Here is an 18,795-nt window from a genome sequence, read left to right as displayed (position 1 = left end):
AGCATTGCAATCTCCACAGACAAACATTGGCAGAAGAATGGCCCGTACTGAAGAGCTCAGTGACTTTCAACGTGGCACCGTCAGAGGATGTCACCTTTCCAACAAGTCAGTTCGTCAAATTTCTACCCTGCTAGATTTTCCCCGGTCAACTGTAAGTGCTGTTATTGTGAAGTGGAAACGTCTAGGAGCAACAACGGCTCAGCAGGTAAGTGGTAGGCCACACAAGCTCACAGAACAGGACCCGCCGAGTGCTGAATTGCATAGCGCATAAAAATCGTCTGTCCTCGGTTGCATCACTCACTACAGAGTTACAAACTGCCTCTGGAAGCAACGTCAGCACAAGAACTGTTAGTCTGGAGGTTCATGAAATGGGTTTCCATGGCCGAGCAGCCGCTCACAAGCCTAAGATCACCATGCGCAATGCCAAGCGTCGGCTGGAGTGGTGTAAAGCTCATTGGACTCTGGAGCAGTGGAAACGCGTTGAAGTGATGAATGATGTGATGAATCACACTTCACCATCTGGCAGTCTGACGGACAAATCTGGGTTTGGCGGATGCCAGGAGAACGTTACCTGCCCCAATGCATAGTGTCAACTGTAAAGTTTGGTGGAGGAGGAATAATGGCCTGGGGCTGTTTTTCATGGTTCAGGTCCCTTAGTTCCAGTGAAGGGAAATCTTAACGCTACAGCATACAATGACATTCTAGATGATTCTGTGATTCCAACAGTTTGGGGAAAGCCTTTCCATGATTTAGAATGAAATGTTGGACCAGCTTTTGGTGATGTAGTGTTTATGGAGTCCTGTTTATTTACTGCAGTCCCCTCAGTCCCCTCAGTCAGAACGAAACACATGTGCAGAAGTTGCCCCATTAGGGAGGGATGGGGGGGGGGAAATTCTTGTCACGCCTGGTGCTCAAATTCAAAACGGCAGTCCGTCAAAAACCCCATACAGAGCTGTGAAAAACAGAGCCAGACCTCTGGTAATGTTCAACCCGTATACAGGTAATGTTCATCCCGTATACAGGTAATGTTCAACCCGTATACAGGTAATGTTCAACCCGTATACAGGTAATGTTCAACCCGTATACAGGTAATGTTCAACCCGTATACAGGTAATGTTCAACCCGTATACAGGTAATGTTCAACCCGTATACAGGTAATGTTCAACCCGTATACAGGTAATGTTCAACCCGTATAGAGGTAATGTTCAACCCGTATACAGGTAATGTTCAACCCGTATACAGGTAATGTTCAACCCGTAGAGAGGTAATGTTCAACCCATATACAGGTAATGTTCAACCTACAGGTAATGTTCAACCCGTATACAGGTAATGTTCAACCCGTATACAGGTAATGTTCAACCCGTATACAGGTAATGTTCAACCTACAGGTAATGTTCAACCCGTATACAGGTAATGTTCAACCCGTATACAGGTAATGTTCAACCCGTAGAGAGGTAATGTTCAACCCATATACAGGTAATGTTCAACCTACAGGTAATGTTCAACCCGTATACAGGTAATGTTCAACCCGTATACAGGTAATGTTCAACCCGTATAGAGGTAATGTTCAACCCGTATACAGGTAATGTTCAACCCGTATACAGGTAATGTTCAACCCGTAGAGAGGTAATGTTCAACCCATATACAGGTAATGTTCAACCTACAGGTAATGTTCAACCCGTATACAGGTAATGTTCAACCCGTATACAGGTAATGTTCAACCCGTATACAGGTAATGTTCAACCTACAGGTAATGTTCAACCCGTATACAGGTAACGTTCAACCCGTATACAGGTAACGTTCATCCCGTATACAGGTAATGTTCAACCCGTATACAGGTAATGTTCAACCCGTATACAGGTAATGTTCAACCCGTATACAGGTAATGTTCAACCCGTATACAGGTAATGTTCAACCCGTATACAGGTAATGTTCCACCCGTATACAGGTAATGTTCAACCCGTATACAGGTAATGTTCAACCCGTATAGAGGTAATGTTCAACCTACAGGTAATGTTCAACCCGTATACAGGTAATGTTCAACCCGTATACAGGTAATGTTCAACCCGTATACAGGTAATGTTCAACCCATATACAGGTAATGTTCAACCCGTATACAGGTAATGTTCATCCCGTATACAGGTAATGTTCAACCCGTATACAGGTAATGTTCATCCCGTATACAGGTAATGTTCAACCCGTATACAGGTAATGTTCAACCTGTATAGAGGTAATGTTCAACCCGTATACAGGTAATGTTCAACCCGTATACAGGTAATGTTCAACCCGTATAGAGGTAATGTTCAACCCGTATACAGGTTATGTTCAACCTACAGGTAATGTTCAACCCGTATACAGGTAATGTTCAACCTACAGGTAATGTTCATCCCGTATACAGGTAATGTTCAACCCGTATACAGGTAATGTTCAACCCGTATACAGGTAATGTTCAACCTACAGGTAATGTTCCACCCGTATACAGGTAATGTTCAACCCGTATAGAGGTAATGTTCAACCCGTATACAGGTAATGTTCCACCCGTATACAGGTAATGTTCAACCCGTATACAGGTAATGTTCAACCCGTATAGAGGTAATGTTCAACCCGTATACAGGTAATGTTCCACCCGTATACAGGTAATGTTCAACCCGTATACAGGTAATGTTCAACCCGTATACAGGTAATGTTCAACCTACAGGTAATGTTCAACCCGTATACAGATAATGTTCAACCTGTATACAGGTAATGTTCAACCTACAGGTAATGTTCAACCCGTATACAGGTAATGTTCAACCCGTATACAGGTAATGTTCAACCTACAGGTAATGTTCCACCCGTATACAGGTAATGTTCAACCCGTATAGAGGTAATGTTCAACCCGTATACAGGTAATGTTCCACCCGTATACAGGTAATGTTCAACCCGTATACAGGTAATGTTCAACCCGTATAGAGGTAATGTTCAACCCGTATACAGGTAATGTTCCACCCGTATACAGGTAATGTTCAACCCATATACAGGTAATGTTCAACCCGTATACAGGTAATGTTCAACCCGTATACAGGTAATGTTCAACCCATAAACAGGTACTTGTAGGGCTACTAAAGTATTTATTTGTCTTATATTTTGAGTTAATACATTATTTATTTGTTATGTTGTTACAACTAGGTGGCGCTGTGTTGGTGCCGGTGTGTCTGCAGCTGACCCAGGAGGACTTAGAGAGCACCAAACTGGACCCAAAAGAAGTTGACAAGAACCTGAAGGAGTCTTCTGATGAGAACCTTATGGAGCACAGCCAGAAACAGTTCTCTGCTCCAGACCCCCTCAGCTGTAGGTCTTCCTCCCTGCTCTACCCTCTCATCAAGCTGGCTGAGGAGGTGACTGGGACCGGGCCTGGGGCCCAGGGAGGGTCTGGGAACGGGACCAGTGGGATGGGGGACCCTCCAGCTACTATGTTCCCCCTGCCCAAACAGCAGAACCTCCCCAAGCGGCCTAGCAGCCTACCACTCAGCACCAAGACCAAGCAGGGGTCTGGTTCCTCCTGGTTAAAGTCTGGGAAACATAAATCTAACCTGAAGCAGGTAGAAACGGGCGTGGCCAAAATGAACACGGTCTCCCCGGTAGCAGAGCCACACCTGGTTACCGTTACCAACAACGGAACAACCGGGATTGGCTATCTGAACGGAGGTGTGGCCTCTTCGTCTGGAGGCGGGGCTCCGTACGGGATGACCAATCTGGCGAGCTTCCAGAGTGAGGTGGGCGGAGTAGCACCCCTGTTGCAGACCCAGCTCAGCGGAGACGACAGTAGACTCAACATCAACTGTAGTCCTGATGAACATGAACCCTTGCTAAGTAGAGAGTTGCCCGCAGCATGTGACCAGAGATCAACCAATCATCTGGCGGGCTGCACCAACAACAACAACAACAATAACAGTCTGGTGATGGGCGTGGCTAGCAGAGGGATCACATGTCCACCTGTAGAGGCACGGCCTGAGCCCCTTGCTTTTGTCTCTGTCCCTACCCCTAAACCTGTCTCTGTCCCTACCCCCACCCCTAAACCTGTCTCTGTCCCTACCGCTAAACCTGTCTCTGTCCCTACCCCCACCCCTAAACCTGTCTCTGTCCCTACCCCCACCCCTAAACCTGTCTCTGTCCCTACCCCCACCCCTAAACCTGTCTCTGTCCCTCCCCCCACCCCTAAACCTGTCTCTGTCCCTACCCCCACCCCTAAACCTGTCTCTGTCCCTACCCCCACCCCTAAACCTGTCTCTGTCCCTACCCCTAATCCTGTCTCTGTCCCTACCCCCACCCCTAAACCTGTCTCTGTCCCTACCCCCACCCCTAAACCTGTCTCTGTCCCTACCCCCACCCCTAAACCTGTCTCTGTCCCTACCCCTAATCCTGTCTCTGTCCCTACCCCCACCCCTAAACCTGTCTCTGTCCCTACCCCCACCCCTAAACCTGTCTCTGTCCCTACCCCCACCCCTAATCCTGTCTCTGTCCCTACCCCCACCCCTAAACCTGTCTCTGTCCCTACCCCCACCCCTAAACCTGTCTCTGTCCCTACCCCCACCCCTAAACCTGTCTCTGTCCCTACCCTCACCCCTAAACCTGTCTCTGTCCCTACCCTCACCCCTAAACCTGTCTCTGTCCCTACCCCCACCCCTAAACCTGTCTCTGTCCCTACCCCTAAACCTGTCTCTGTCCCTACCCCCACCCCTAAACCTGTCTCTGTCCCTACCCCCACCCCTAAACCTGTCTCTGTCCCTACCCCCACCCCTAAACCTGTCTCTGTCCCTACCCCTAAACCTGTCTCTGTCCCTACCCCTAAACCTGTCTCTGTCCCTACCCCCACCCCTAAACCTGTCTCTGTCCCTACCCCCACCCCTAAACCTGTCTCTGTCCCTACCCTCACCCCTAATCCTGTCTCTGTCCCTACCCCCACCCCTAATCCTGTCTCTGTCCCTACCCTCACCCCTAAACCTGTCTCTGTCCCTACCCCCACCCCTAAACCTGTCTCTGTCCCTACCCCCACCCCTAAACCTGTCTCTGTCCCTACCCCCACCCCTAAACCTGTCTCTGTCCCTACCCCCACCCCTAAACCTGTCTCTGTCCCTACCCCCACCCCTAAACCTGTCTCTGTCCCTACCCCTAAACCTGTCTCTGTCCCTACCCCCACCCCTAAACCTGTCTCTGTCCCTACCCCTAAACCTGTCTCTGTCCCTACCCCCACCCCTAAACCTGTCTCTGTCCCTACCCCCACCCCTAAACCTGTCTCTGTCCCTACCCCCACCCCTAAACCTGTCTCTGTCCCTACCCCTAAACCTGTCTCTGTCCCTACCCTCACCCCTAATCCTGTCTCTGTCCCTACCCCCACCTCTAATCCTGTCTCTGTCCCTACCCCCACCCCTAAACCTGTCTCTGTCCCTACCCCCACCCCTAAACCTGTCTCTGTCCCTACCCCTAAACCTGTCTCTGTCCCTACCCCTACCCTCACCCCTAATCCTGTCTCTGTCCCTACCCCCACCCCTAAACCTGTCTCTGTCCCTACCCCCACCCCTAAACCTGTCTCTGTCCCTACCCCCACCCCTAAACCTGTCTCTGTCCCTACCCCCACCCCTAAACCTGTCTCTGTCCCTACCCCTAAACCTGTCTCTGTCCCTACCCCCACCCCTAAACCTGTCTCTGTCCCTACCCCTAAACCTGTCTCTGTCCCTACCCCCACCCCTAAACCTGTCTCTGTCCCTACCCCCACCCCTAAACCTGTCTCTGTCCCTACCCCTAAACCTGTCTCTGTCCCTACCCCCACCCCTAAACCTGTCTCTGTCCCTACCCCCACCCCTAAACCTGTCTCTGTCCCTACCCCTAAACCTGTCTCTGTCCCTACCCCTAAACCTGTCTCTGTCCCTACCCCCACCCCTAAACCTGTCTCTGTCCCTACCCCCACCCCTAAACCTGTCTCTGTCCCTACCCCCACCCCTAAACCTGTCTCTGTCCCTACCCCCACCCCTAAACCTGTCTCTGTCCCTACCCCCACCCCTAAACCTGTCTCTGTCCCTACCCCCACCCCTAAACCTGTCTCTGTCCCTACCCCCACCCCTAAACCTGTCTCTGTCCCTACCCCCACCCCTAAACCTGTCTCTGTCCCTACCCCCACCCCTAAACCTGTCTCTGTCCCTACCCCTAATCCTGTCTCTGTCCCTACCCCCACCCCTAAACCTGTCTCTGTCCCTACCCCCACCCCTAAACCTGTCTCTGTCCCTACCCTCACCCCTAAACCTGTCTCTGTCCCTACCCCCACCCCTAAACCTGTCTCTGTCCCTACCCCTAATCCTGTCTCTGTCCCTACCCCCACCCCTAAACCTGTCTCTGTCCCTACCCCCACCCCTAAACCTGTCTCTGTCCCTACCCCCACCCCTAATCCTGTCTCTGTCCCTACCCCCACCCCTAAACCTGTCTCTGTCCCTACCCCCACCCCTAAACCTGTCTCTGTCCCTACCCTCACCCCTAAACCTGTCTCTGTCCCTACCCCCACCCCTAAACCTGTCTCTGTCCCTACCCCCACCCCCACCCCTAAACCTCTCTCTGTCCCTACCCTCACCCCTAAACCTGTCTCTGTCCCCACCCCTAAACCTGTCTCTGTCCCTACCCTCACCCCTAAACCTGTCTCTGTCCCTACCCCCACCCCTAAACCTGTCTCTGTCCCTCCCCCTACCCCTAAACCTGTCTCTGTCCCTACCCTCACCCCTAAACCTGTCTCTGTCCCTACCCCCACCCCTAAACCTGTCTCTGTCCCTACCCCCACCCCTAAACCTGTCTCTGTCCCTACCCCTAAACCTGTCTCTGTCCCTACCCTCACCCCTAAACCTGTCTCTGTCCCTACCCTCACCCCTAAACCTGTCTCTGTCCCTACCCCTAAACCTGTCTCTGTCCCTACCCTCACCCCTAAACCTGTCTCTGTCCCTACCCTCACCCCTAAACCTGTCTCTGTCCCTACCCCTAAACCTGTCTCTGTCCCTACCCCCACCCCTAAACCTGTCTCTGTCCCTACCCTCACCCCTAAACCTGTCTCTGTCCCTACCCCCACCCCTAAACCTGTCTCCGTCCCTACCCCTAAACCTGTCTCTGTCTCTACCCCCACCCCTAAACCTGTCTCTGTCCCTACCCCCACCCCTAAACCTGTCTCTGTCCCTACCCCTAAACCTGTCTCTGTCCCCACCCCTAAACCTGTCTCTGTCACTCCCCCTGTCACTGCCTCTGTTACTCCTGTCCCTGCCCCTGTCACTCCCCCTATCTCTGTCAGTCTCGCTGTCTTTGCCCCTATATCAGCAACAACAGTCCCAGAGCCCCAGCAGGAGGCCCCTGTACACCAGGAGGCTGCCCAGCTCCGACAGCCCAAACCCAGACGACCTGAGAGACCCTGCTCCCTGGACCTCTCTGCCTCCTTCTCTTCACACAACAGCTGCTCAGGTGATAAGAGAACACATCTATCTATCTATCTATCTATCTATCTATCTATCTATCTATCTATCTATCTATCTATCTATCTATCTATCTATCTATCTATAGTATCTATCTATCTATCTATAGTATCTATCTATCTATCTATAGTATCTATAGTATCTATCTATCTATCTATCTATCTATCTATCTATCTATCTATCTATCTATCTATCTATCTATCTATCTATCTATCTATCTATCATCTATCTATCTATCTATCTATCTATCTATCTATCTATCTATCTATCTATCTATCTATCTATCTATCTATCTATCTATCTATCTATCTATCTATCTATCTATCTATCTATCTATCTATCTATAGTATCTATCTATCTATAGTATCTATCTATCTATCTATAGTATCTATCTATCTATCTATAGTATCTATCTATCTATCTATCTATCTATCTATCTATCTATCTATCTATCTATCTATCTATCTATCTATCTATCTATCTATCTATCTATCTATCTATCTATCTATCTATCTATCTATCTATAGTATCTATCTATCTATCTATCTATCTATCTATCTATCTATCTATAGTATCTATCTATCTATCTATCTATCTATCTATCTATCTATCTATCTATCTATCTATCTATCTATCTATCTATAGTATCTATCTATCTATCTATCTATCTATCTATCTATCTATCTATCTATCTATCTATCTATCTATCTATCTATCTATCTATCTATCTATCTATCTATCTATCTATCTATCTATCTATCTATCTATCTATCTATCTATCTATCTATCTATCTATCTATCTATCTATCTATCTATCTATAAAACCACTGTGATTATTATTTGACCCTGCTGGTCATCTATGAACGTTTGTACATCTTGAAGAGCGATCTGTTATAATTTACACCCGCCACAGCCAGAAAAGGCCTGGTTCCTCTCCACCCGCCACAGCCAGAAAAGGCCTGGTTCCTCTCCACCCGCCACAGCCAGAAAAGGCCTGGTTCCTCTCCACCCGCCACAGCCAGAAAAGGCCTGGTTCCTCTCCACCCGCCACAGCCAGAAAAGGCCTGGTTCCTCTCCACCCGCCACAGCCAGAAAAGGCCTGGTTCCTCTCCACCCGCCACAGCCAGAAAAGGCCTGGTTCCTCTCCACCCGCCACAGCCAGAAAAGGCCTGGTTCCTCTCCACCCGCCACAGCCAGAAAAGGCCTGGTTCCTCTCCACCCGCCACAGCCAGAAAAGGCCTGGTTCCTCTCCACCCGCCACAGCCAGAAAAGGCCTGGTTCCTCTCCACCCGCCACAGCCAGAAAAGGCCTGGTTCCTCTCCACCCGCCACAGCCAGAAAAGGCCTGGTTCCTCTCCACCCGCCACAGCCAGAAAAGGCCTGGTTCCTCTCTAGGTTTCTTCTCCCGTTGATGTAAAAAGAGGTTTATAAATAAATGTGATTGATTGTTTGCACTACATAGGGAATAGGGTGCCATAGGGCCCTGGTCTAAAGTAGTGCACTATATAGGGAATAAGGTGCCATAGGGCCCTGGTCTAAAGTAATGCACTGTATAGGGAATAGGGTGCCATAGGGCCCTGGTCTAAAGTAGTGCACTATATAGGGAATAGGGTGCCATAGGGCCCTGGTCTAAAGTAGTGCACTGTATAGGGAATAGGATGCCATTTACGACTCAACCGAAGTGTTTGGATTGGATGTGGGAAGGGAAGGGAAGGAAATTCCATAGAGTTGATAAAGATACAGTAGAATATAGAGATGAGCTGTGAGGAGATCTCAGCCAGGTGACTCTATAGCTGTGAGGAGATCTCAGCCAGGTGACTCTATAGCTGTGAGGAGATCTCAGCCAGGTGACTCTATAGCTGTGAGGAGATCTCAGCCAGGTGACTCTATAACTGTGAGGAGATCTCAGCCAGGTGACTCTATAACTGTGAGGAGATCTCAGCCAGGTGACTCTATAGCTGTGAGGAGATCTCAGCCAGGTGACTCTATAGCTGTGAGGAGATCTCAGCCAGGTGACTCTATAGCTGTGAGGAGATCTCAGCCAGGTGACTCTATAGCTGTGAGGAGATCTCAGCCAGGTGACTCTATAGCTGTGAGGAGATCTCAGCCAGGTGACTCTATAGCTGTGAGGAGATCTCAGCCAGGTGACTCTATAGCTGTGAGGAGATCTCAGCCAGGTGACTCTATAACTGTGAGGAGATCTCAGCCAGGTGACTCTATAGCTGTGAGGAGATCTCAGCCAGGTGACTCTATAGCTGTGAGGAGATCTCAGCCAGGTGACTCTATAGCTGTGAGGAGATCTCAGCCAGGTGACTCTATAGCTGTGAGGAGATCTCAGCCAGGTGACTCTATAGCTGTGAGGAGATCTCAGCCAGGTGACTCTATAGCTGTGAGGAGATCTCAGCCAGGTGACTCTATAGCTGTGAGGAGATCTCAGCCAGGTGACTCTATAGCTGTGAGGAGATCTCAGCCAGGTGACTCTATAACTGTGAGGAGATCTCAGCCAGGTGACTCTATAGCTGTGAGGAGATCTCAGCCAGGTGACTCTATAGCTGTGAGGAGATCTCAGCCAGGTGACTCTATAGCTGTGAGGAGATCTCAGCCAGGTGACTCTATAGCTGTGAGGAGATCTCAGCCAGGTGACTCTATAGCTGTGAGGAGATCTCAGCCAGGTGACTCTATAGCTGTGAGGAGATCTCAGCCAGGTGACTCTATAGCTGTGAGGAGATCTCAGCCAGGTGACTCTATAACTGTGAGGAGATCTCAGCCAGGTGACTCTATAACTGTGAGGAGATCTCAGCCAGGTGACTCTATAACTGTGAGGAGATCTCAGCCAGGTGACTCTATAGCTGTGAGGAGATCTCAGCCAGGTGACTCTATAGCTGTGAGGAGATCTCAGCCAGGTGACTCTATAGCTGTGAGGAGATCTCAGCCAGGTGACTCTATAGCTGTGAGGAGATCTCAGCCAGGTGACTCTATAGCTGTGAGGAGATCTCAGCCAGGTGACTCTATAACTGTGAGGAGATCTCAGCCAGGTGACTCTATAGCTGTGAGGAGATCTCAGCCAGGTGACTCTATAGCTGTGAGGAGATCTCAGCCAGGTGACTCTATAGCTGTGAGGAGATCTCAGCCAGGTGACTCTATAGCTGTGAGGAGATCTCAGCCAGGTGACTCTATAGCTGTGAGGAGATCTCAGCCAGGTGACTCTATAGCTGTGAGGAGATCTCAGCCAGGTGACTCTATAGCTGTGAGGAGATCTCAGCCAGGTGACTCTATAGCTGTGAGGAGATCTCAGCCAGGTGACTCTATAGCTGTGAGGAGATCTCAGCCAGGTGACTCTATAGCTGTGAGGAGATCTCAGCCAGGTGAGTCTATAACTGTGAGATCTCAGCCAGGTGACTCTATAGCTGTGAGGAGATCTCAGCCAGGTGACTCTATAGCTGTGAGGAGATCTCAGCCAGGTGACTCTGGGGAGCCAGGCCCACCCACTGGGGAGCCAGGTCCAGCCACTGGGGAGCCAGGTCCAGCCACTGGGGAGCCAGGTCCAGCCACTGGGGAGCCAGGCCCAGCCACCGGGGAGCCAGGTCCAGCCACTGAGGAGCCAGGTCCAGCCTGTCAGAATGAGTTTTTCCCCACATAAGGGCTTTAATACTCAGCACTCCCCTCCTCAGACAATCCCCCAGTCGAAGAAGCTGGATGTGAAGATCCTGGGCTGGCATGGTAACTCGTAGTCTGCAGTTTCAAGGGTAGTTGGATGTACTGCCAAATTCTTGAAATCGACTTTGGTGGCGGCTTATGGTAGAGAAATTAACATTAAATTCTCTGGCAACAGCTCAGTTGGGCAGTCAGCATTCCAACTACACGCCCCCTCAATTTGAGACATCTGTGGCATTGTGTTGTATGACAAAGCTGCACATTTTAGAGTGGCCTTCTATTGTCCCCAGCACAAGGTGCACCTGTGTAATGATCCTGCTGTTTAATCATCTTCTTGATATGCCACACCTGTCAGGTGGATGGATTATCTTGGCAAAGGAGAAATGCTCACTAACTGGGATGTAAACTAATTTGTGCACAAAATTTGAGACTATTAAGCTTTTTTTGCGTATGGAATTTTTCTGGGATCTGTTGTTTCAGCTCATGAAATATCGGACCAACACTTTACATTTTTTTTTCAGTACAGGATGTTACTTATGACCAGGGTCCACAGATCTGAGACCAGGCTACGTCTGACCTAGTACAGATCTGAGACCAGGCTACGTCTGACCTAGTACAGATCTGAGACCAGGCTAAGTCTGACCTAGTACAGATCTGAGACCAGGCTACGTCTGACCTAGTACAGATCTGAGACCAGGCTACGTCTGACCGAGTACAGATCTGAGACCAGGCTACGTCTGACCTAGTACAGATCTGAGACCAGGCTACGTCTGACCTAGTACAGATCTGAGACCAGGCTACGTCTGACCTAGTACAGATCTGAGACCAGGCTACGTCTGACCTAGTACAGATCTGAGACCAGGCTACGTCTGACCTAGTACAGTAACACAGGTCAATCACAACAAGACTAGTAGCCAGATGGTCCCGTGTGGCTCAGTTGGTAGAGCATGGTGTTTGCAACACCAGGGTTGTGGGTTCGATTCCCATGGGGGACCAGTATGTAAAAAAATGTATGAAATGTATGCATTCACTACTGTAAGTCGCTCTGGATAAGAGCGTCTGCTAAATGACTAAAATGTAAATGTAATGACTATTTGGTGTTTCCACGTTCTAGAGGTGTGTTGCTGAGAGTGGGATATCTGACCTAGTACAGATCTGAGACCAGGCTATGTTCTAGAGGTGTGTTGCTGAGAGTGGGATATCTGACCTAGTACAGATCTGAGACCAGGCTATGTTCTAGAGGTGTGTTGCTGAGAGTGGGATATCTGACCTAGTACAGATCTGAGACCAGGCTATGTTCTAGAGGTGTGTTGCTGAGAGTGGGATATCTGACCTAGTACAGATCTGAGACCAGGCTATGTTCTAGAGGTGTGTTGCTGAGAGCGGGATATCTGACCTAGTACAGATCTGAGACCAGGCTATGTTCTAGAGGTGTGTTGCTGAGAGTGGGATATCTGACCTAGTACAGATCTGAGACCAGGCTATGTTCTAGAGGTGTGTTGCTGAGAGCGGGACAATAAGACATTGTGTTGTTATTCAAACAGCCAGCAGTGTTTTAGTTTAATGCTTGTTTGGTCTGGAAAGGGCACACTGCAATGTGTTTCCTGTGATTACTGGTCTTTTGTCGCCAAGGAGTGTGTGGGTGTGTGTGCGCGTGCATGCATGTGTGTGTGTGGTGTGTGTGCGTAAGCGGGAGTGTGTGCGTGTGTGACAAATACTTTCAGCAGTGGTACATTTAACACTATCACTAGAGAGCAGCATTCTGGGACTGGATGAATGGACGTGTCATTCTCCACTCTGCTGCTTTGCATAGACGTGTCATTCTCCACTCTGCTGCTTTGTATGGACGTGTCATTCTCCACTCTGCTGCTTTGTATGGACGTGTCATTCTCCACTCTGCTGCTTTGAATGGATGTGTCATTCTCCACTCTGCTGCTTTGTATGGACGTGTCATTCTCCACTCTGCTGCTTTGCATAGACGTGTCATTCTCCACTCTGCTGCTTTGTATGGACGTGTCATTCTCCACTCTGCTGCTTTGTATTGATGCCATTTGAGACTCGTCGTAAAAGACCTCGGTGTACTAGATGCCTGTATCCCTAGTAACACCTGTCTGTCTGTCTCCTCCCAGGTGATGGCTCGTCACCGGGTGACCACGGAGGGTCAGGTGACAAGATCAAACGCCGCGTCAAGACACCTTACTCCCTGAAGAGGTGGCGTCCCACCACCTGGGTGGTCTCCACGGATACCCTGGTGGGCGAGGTGAACAACAAGAACAACAAGGATGCTGCTGCCATGACTTCTGACCCCTGTGACCCTGGCATGACCTGCCTGTGAACCCTGACCCCTGGGTGTGTGGGTAGAGGGACTGGCTAGATGAAAGGGAAGGGGTGTTCATAAGCACCAGCTCATAGCCAAATAGCTGACTACTAACTAACTCTTATGTGACCAGCTACTTCGGGGACTTGAACAAATTAGGGTGCATCAAATCAAAATCAAATCAAATGTATTTATATAGCCCTTCGTACATCAGCTGATATCTCAAAGTGCTGTACAGAAACCCAGCCTAAAACCCCCCAAACAGCAAGCAATGCAGGTGTAGAAGCACGGTGGCTAGGAAAAACTCCCTAGAAAGGCCAGAACCTAGGAAGAAACCTAGAGAGGAACCAGGCTATGAGGGGTGGCTAGGAAAAACTCCCTAGAAAGGCCAGAACCTAGGAAGAAACGTAGAGAGGAACCAGGCTATGAGGGGTGGCCAGTCCTCTTCTGGCTGTGCCGGGTGGAGATTATAACAGAACATGGCCAAGATGTTCAAATGTTCATAAATTACCAGCAGGGTCAAATAATAATAATCATAGTAGTTGTCGAGGGTGCAACAAGTCAGTAACACAAGAGTAAGTGTCAGTTGGCTTTTTCATAGCCGATCTTTGAGAGTATCTCTACCGCTCCTGCTGTCTCTAGAGAGTTGAAAACAGCAGGTCTGGGACAGGTAGCAGATGCCTTACACCCGCATATTAATTACGCTGGCTATTTCCGATTTTAAGAAACCCGCAGAGGATGTTGTGGCCAGAGAAGGACTGCGTCTACAGAAGGCTACACAGCTGTGTCTCAAATTGACCCTATTTCTCTATATATAATACACTACCTTTTCCCCAGAGCCCCAATGGCAGCATGCTTTAATTTCCTGGTTACCATTCAGGAGAAGAAGAAACTATATGAAAATGCAAGAAAGAAGCATTATTACGTTTACGTCATTTATCAGACGCTCTTATCCAGAGCGACTTACAGTAGTGAATGCATACATTTCATACATTTATTTATTTATTTTTGTTCTGGCCCCCCCCCGTGGGAATCGAACCCACAACCCTGGCGTTGCACACACCATGCTCTACCAACTGAGCCACACGGGAATGGCCATTATCTAAAAGTTATGATGTAGATGTTCTCTTCTCAACTTTTCTTTACTTTTGAAAGAACTTGCTTTAAACCAAACCTAGCTAGGCTAGAGCAATGCTGTTCCATTATATACAGGGCCTTGCACAAGTATTTCATCCCCCTTGGCGTTTTTCCCTATTTTGTTGCATTACAACCTGTAATTTAAATTGATTTTTTTATTAGGATTTCATGTAATGGACATAAACACAAACTAGTCGAAATTGGTGAAGTGAAATGATTTTTTTTATTTTTTACTTGTTTCAAAAAATACAAAATGGTGTGTTCATATGTATTCACCCCCTTTGCTATGAAGCCGCTAAGTAAGATCTGGTGCAACCAATTACCTTCAGAAGTCACATTATTAGTTACTTTGCACACAGGTGGACTTTAGGTGTCACATGATCTCAGTATATATATATATACACCTGTTCTGAAAGGTCCCAGAGTCTGCAACACCACTAAGCAAGGGGCAACATGAAGACCAAGGAGCTCTCCAAACAGGTCAGGGACAAAGTTGTGGAGAAGTACAGATCAGGGTTGGGTTATAAACAAATATCAGAAACTTTGAGCATCCCACAGAGCACGATTAAATCCATTATTAAAAAATGGAAATAATATTGCACCACAACAAACCTGCCAAGAGAGGGCCGCCCACCAAAACTCACGGACCAGGCAAGGAGGGCATTAATCAGAGAGGCAACGAAGAGACCAAAGATAACCCTGAAGCCATTGCTTAAAGAAAAAAAACAAGCAAACACATTTGGTTTTCGCCAAAAGGCATGTGGGAAACTCCCCAAACATATGGAAGAAGGTACTCTGGTCAGATGAGACAAAAATGTTGCTTTTTGGACATCAAGGAAAACACTATGTCTGGTGCAAACCCAACACCTCTCATCACCCCGAGAAAACCATCCCCACAGTGAAGGATGGTGTTGGAAGCATCATGCTGTGGGGATGTTTTTCCATCGGCAAGGACCGGGAAACTGGTCAGAATTGAAGGAATGACGGATGGCGCTAAATACAGGGAAATTATTGAGGGAAACCTGTTTCAGTCTTCCAGAGATTTGAGACTGGGACGGAGGTTCGCCTTCCAGCAGGACAATGACCCTAAGCATACTGCTAAAGCAACACACAAGTGGTTTAAGGGGAAACATTTAAATGTCTTGGAATGGCCTAGTCAAAGCCCAGACCTCAATCCAATTGAGAATCTGTGTTATGACTTAAAGATTGCTGTACACCAGCAGGAACCCATCCAACTTGAAGGAGCTGGAGCAGTTTTGCCTTGAAGAATGGGTGGCTAGATGTGCCAAGCTTATAGAGACATACCCCAAGAGACTTGCAGCTGTAGTTGCTGAAAAAGGTGGCTCTACAAAGTATTGACTTTGGGGGGGTGAATAGTTATGCACGCTCAAGTTTTCTGTCTTTTTGTCTTATTTTTTTGTGTGTTTCACAAGAAAAATTATTTTGCATCTTCATGTTGGTAGGCATGTTGTGTAAATCAAATGATACAAACCCCCCCAAAAAATAAAATGTAATTCCAGGTTGTAAGGCAACAAAATAGGAAAAATGCCAAGGGGGATGAATACTTTTGTAAGCCACTGTATGCTGTTCCGTTATAGAGCGCATTCGGAAAGTATTCAGACCCCTTCACTTCTTCCACATTTTGTTACGTTACAGCCTTATTCTAAAATGGAGTAAATAAAACATTTTCCTCATCAATATACACACAATAACCCATAATGATGAATCGAAAACAGGTTTTTAAAAGTTTTTGCAAATTTATTTAAAACATACTTACCTTATTTACGTAAGTATTCAGACCCTTTGCATTGAGACTTGAAATTGAGCTCAGGTGCATCCTGTTTCCATTGATCATCCTTGAGATGTTTCTACAACTTGATTGGAGTCCACCTGTGGTAAATTATATTGATTGGACATGATTTGGAAAAGGCACACACCTGTCTATATAAGGTCCCACAGTTGACAGTGCATGTCAGAGCAAAAACCAAGCCATGAGGTTGAAGGAATTGTCCGTAGAGCTCCGAGACAGGATTGTGTCGAGGCACAGATCTGGGGAAGGGTACTAAATAATTCTGCAGCATTGAATGTTTCCAAGAACACAGTGGCCTCCATCATTCTTAAATGGAAGAAGTTTGGAACCACCAAGACTCTTCCCAGAGCTGGACTTCCGGCCAAACTGAGCAATTTGGGGAGAAGGGCCTTGGTCAGGGATGTAATCAAGAACCCAATGGTCACTCTGACAGAGCTATAGAGTTCCTCTGTGGAGATGGGAGGAACTTTCCAGAAGGACAACCATCTCTGCAGCACTCCACCAATCAGGCCTTTATGGTAGAGAGGCCAGACGGAAGCCACTCCTCAGTAAAAGGCACATGACAGCCCGCTTGGAGTTTGCCAAAAGGCACCTAAAGGACTCTCAGACCTTAAGATAAAATATTCTCTGGTCTGATGAAACCAAGATTGAACTCTTTGGCCTGAATGCCAAGCGTCACGTCTGGAGGAAACCTGGCACCATCCTTACGGTGAAGCATGGTGGTGGCAGCATCATGCTGTGGGGATGTTTTTCAGCGGCAGGGACTGGGAGACTGGTCAGGATCGAGGGAAAGATGAACGGAGGAAATTACAGAGAGATCCTTGATGAAAACCTGCTCCAGAGCACTCAGGACCTCAGACTGGGGCGAAGGTTCACCTTCCAACAGGACAACGACCCTAAGCACACAGCCAAGACAACGCAGGAGTGGCTTCGGACAAGTCTCTGAATGTCCTTGAGTGGCCCAGCCAGAGCCCGGACTTGAACCTGATTGAACATCTCTGGAGAGACCTGAAAATAGCTGTGCAGCAACGCTCCCCATCCAACCTGACAGAGCTTGAGAGGATCTGCAGAGAAGAAAGGGAGAAACTCCCCAAATACAGGTGTGCCAAGCTTGTAGCGTCATATCCAAGAAGACTGGAGGCTGTAAAGGATCTGAGTACTTATGTAAATAAGATATTTCAGTTTTATAAATTTTTTGCAAACATTTCTAAGAACCATTTTTTTGCTTGGTCATTATGGGATATTGTGTGTAGATTGATGAGGGGGGGGCAAATTTTTTTAAAATTAATTTTAGCGTAAGACTGTAACGTAACAAAATGTAGAAAATGTCAAGTGGTCTGGATACTTTCTGAATTCTGTCCCATTATATTTGTTCAGGCACTTTTAGGTTATAAAATAATCTCCTAGTGAAGTCTATGTGTGACCTGTGATCAGGTTAAAGTTAAAGGTCTTAAAACATTAAGAGAAGAAGAGAATGGATTGATCTAACGATCGTTAATAACATGCATCCCAAATGGCACTCTATTCTCTATATAGCGCCATAGGGCTCTGGTCAAAAGTAGTGCACTATATAGGGAATCGGGTGCCATTGGGGATGCATATATATATATATATATAGACTTTTCCCGTGGACTTCTATGGATACTGTATAAAACAGCAGATTGACAATAGAGAATGTCTTTGAGACTGAGTTGGCTGCACGTTGTTTTTCAGTAGTACATTCATAATGTTTATGTATTTGTTTCAACTAATCTGTATATCCTACATTTTTGTATGAAATAAAAACATGTGCAATAGGCTTTAGCTTTGAGGTGCTTTTTCAACTTTCTTTTCATTGTGTTTGTTTAATTTTTTTTGTTACGATATTGTAAACAGTGCACTATTACTATCAGTAGTGGTCCTGCTTCCTGTCACATGTCCTTGAATGAGACGTTTCATTGAACGACAATCCTTTACTTTCTCACCAATCCCATCAAACCTGAGAAGGAAAAGCAAACAATCAAATCAAGAAGAAGGGGGTGGAAGGAAAGGACAGTGCTGTGTTTGTATATGTCCAATCAGAGTAAAGCAGGAAGTGTTTTAGCAGGAAGTGGTGCCAACTGGACGATATATATGTTATTAGTCACATGCTTCATAAACAACAGCTGTATTCAAACAGTGAAATGCTTACTTACAAGTCCTTTTCCAACAATGCAGAGTTAAAAATAAAAAATACAATTGAAATAGTGACACAAGTAATAAATACACAGTGAATAACGAATGAAAATAACATGGCTATATACATGGAGTACCAGTATCAAGATGATGTGCAGGGGTACGAGGTAATTCAGGTAGATATCTACATATTGGTAGGGGTAATGTAACTAAGGATAGATAATAGACAGTAACAGCAGTATA

General features: G+C 47.3%; 1 protein-coding gene across 1 annotated transcript in view; it reads left to right on the top strand.

Annotated features, from left to right (window-relative positions):
* The window catches only part of LOC106592342 (uncharacterized), a 126,717-nt gene extending 108,521 nt beyond the window's left edge, over nt 1-18,196 (top strand). Inside the window, exons 11-13 of the mRNA XM_082969250.1 lie at nt 3,169-5,960; nt 6,138-7,470; nt 13,264-18,196. Coding sequence (XP_082825376.1) covers nt 3,169-5,960; nt 6,138-7,470; nt 13,264-13,469 — 4,331 coding nt within the window. The 3' untranslated portion in view covers nt 13,470-18,196. The remainder of the gene's footprint in view (nt 1-3,168; nt 5,961-6,137; nt 7,471-13,263) is intronic.
* The last annotated feature ends 599 nt before the right edge of the window (nt 18,197-18,795 follow it).

This window comes from Salmo salar, chromosome 25 (genome assembly GCF_965601325.2).
Source record: "Salmo salar chromosome 25, fSalSal1, whole genome shotgun sequence".
Lineage (NCBI taxonomy): Eukaryota > Metazoa > Chordata > Actinopteri > Salmoniformes > Salmonidae > Salmo > Salmo salar.
Note: the sequence above shows the minus strand (reverse complement) of the source record. Positions and strands in the feature narration are given on the sequence as shown.